Here is a 2,448-nt window from a genome sequence, read left to right as displayed (position 1 = left end):
AACTGTTAGGCTGTGCCGAATATAATATCTATTTAATAATATAGCGCCAATTCAGCCTGACTGACATTGTTCATCTTCACATCATTTTCACTACTGAAAGTTATTTTGTTTGTATGTTTTCTGTTATAGATGCCCTGACTGAACCAATGGGGACAGAAGTCTTTGACTGAACTGGCAACAGCCTGGAAACTGTTTTCTGTGGGACTGCTGTCTACTGAACAAACAGGCCCTATAAGAACTCTGTTGAAGGTGAGAGTCTTTTCCAGTGGAACCCTGTCGTGTACTTGTCTGGTTTGTTCTGTGTTTCGTCTGCACTTGCCCAGTATGACTCATGTTTTCCCCCAAGTTGTTGTTTGTTTATTCCCCTGTTGTTTACTCACCCAGCCTCTGCATACAGGACCTCAACCGGTCCTCCAGGCTCATCACTCGGCTGTGGAGCTCCTGGTAGTCCAGACCTCCCAGCTGTTCCTGCAGCGAACCCAGCAGCTCTGTTACATTCGCTGCCTCCTCCTTAAACTGTCGGACCAGCAGGGCATCCGCCTTGTAGGTCTCCAGGACCGGGATCAGAGGACGCAACTCCTCCATCTTTGCTTTGATGGACTGCCAGACAGAAAACAGAGATCAGTTCCTGTCTAGGTCAGACATTACCAGATGTCCTCTCAACAGTCAGCCTTCACATGGTGGTCTGAGCTTCAGATGTTAATTTTTTATTTATTTATTTATTTAACCTTTATTTAACCAGGAAGTCCCATTGAGATTCAGAATCTCTTTTACAAGAGAGACCTGGCCAAGGTAGCAGCCAAATCACAACAAATGCATACATAATAAACACCAAGTTACATTTTCATGATAAAAGAAGTACAAAATGTTAAAAAAAACACAATGAGACTCTCAAGAAAAACAAGAACATGTCTCCATCACAACATTCTTTACAGTAGTTTTAAATTAATTAATGGACATAAGGGTTTCTAACTTTAGCTCTTTCTGTAGATTATTCCACCCCCAAGGTGCTGAATAAGAGAAAGCAGTTCTTCCCAATTCGGTTGCAACTCGTGGTACGTTAAAAAGCAACCACTTTGAGGAGCATAGCTGATAGGTACCAGAGCAGACAGAGAGGAGGTTACAGAGGTACAGTGGAAGTTTCCCAAGTATAGCTTTATAAATAAAGATATACCAGTGCTGTTGTCTACAAATTTTAAGTGATGTCCAACCAACTAAATCATAAAGAATGCAGTGATGGGTGAGGGACTTTGTATTTGTTATGAATCGTAGTGATGCATGGTAAACTGAATCAACATGACGCAAGATGGAAGATGCAGCATGCATGTACAATATATCTCCATAATCAATTACAGACAGAAAAGTAGCTTCCACAAATTTCTTCTTAGCACTAAAAGTAAAACAAGATTTGTTTCTGAAATAAAAGCCAAGCTTGACTTTAAGTTTCTTGACTAAAGCAGTAATATGTTCATTGAAGGAGAGCTTATCATCTATCCATATCCCCAAGTACTTGTATGTAGACACTCTCTCAGTTGATTTCCCATCTAAGGACTAGAGGCCACAGTTGTCAAGTAGCTGCGCTCGAGTTTTTGAGAAGACCATAAACGTTGTTTTCTGTGTATTTAAAATCAGTTTAAGACTCAATAATGTATTTTGCAATGCCTGAAATGCAGTCTGAAGTTCCTGCACTGTTACTGAAATGGTGGAAGCCTGGGTGTAAACCACTGTATCATCAGCGTATAAATGTAATTTGGCTTGAACATCTCTATCCAAATCATTTATAAAAATTGAAAACATAATGGGTCCTAAGATTGATCCTTGAGGGACACCTTTGGTTATCTCAAGAAAATCAGATTTATAACGTTCAGCATAAACACATTGAGTACGATCTACAAGATAATTTTGGAACCATGCAGCAGCCTTCGCACTTAAACCAACTGAACGTAGTTTGGTCAATAACAATCCATGATCAGCTGAATCAAATGCCTTGGAAAGATCAACAAATAATGCAGCAGAGTGTTGCTTCTTATCTAAGGCCCCAATAATATATATTGTCACTAATGCAGCAGCAGTGATAGTGCTATGGCCACTTCTGAACCCTGACTGAAAATTATTTAAAATGTTTTTGTCAGCTAAATACTGTTTTAACTGTACTGATGGGTCTCCACCTTTATGTAAAGGGAGAACATAGGCTGCTTTCCAACTTTTGGGAATGGAGTTGGAAAGAAGACTCAAATTAAAAATATGCGCTACGGGCTCAGCAATAATATCAGCTGACACTTTTAACAGAAAGGGATCCAGATTATCTGGACCTGCAGACTTTTTGTGATCAATGTCTCTGAGGGCTTTATGAACTTCTGACACTGAAATCGGTTTAAAATTAAAGTATTCCCGATTTACATTTTCAGATGCTGACATGGCAGGACATGGGACAGATTTATTTACGGT

General features: G+C 39.7%; 1 protein-coding gene across 2 annotated transcripts in view; it reads right to left on the bottom strand.

The window, feature by feature from the left end:
- LOC123960971 (noelin-like) overlaps positions 1–2,448 on the bottom strand; it is a 16,678-nt gene that overhangs the window by 10,854 nt on the left and 3,376 nt on the right. For both annotated transcript variants that reach the window (XM_046036038.1, XM_046036037.1), the window contains exon 2: positions 381–600. In XM_046036038.1, coding sequence (XP_045891994.1) covers positions 381–600 — 220 coding nt within the window. The remainder of the gene's footprint in view (positions 1–380; positions 601–2,448) is intronic.

This window comes from Micropterus dolomieu, linkage group LG21 (assembly GCF_021292245.1).
Source record: "Micropterus dolomieu isolate WLL.071019.BEF.003 ecotype Adirondacks linkage group LG21, ASM2129224v1, whole genome shotgun sequence".
NCBI lineage: Eukaryota > Metazoa > Chordata > Actinopteri > Centrarchiformes > Centrarchidae > Micropterus > Micropterus dolomieu.
The sequence above is the reverse complement of the archived record's forward strand: the minus strand, read 5'-3'. Positions and strand labels throughout refer to the sequence as shown.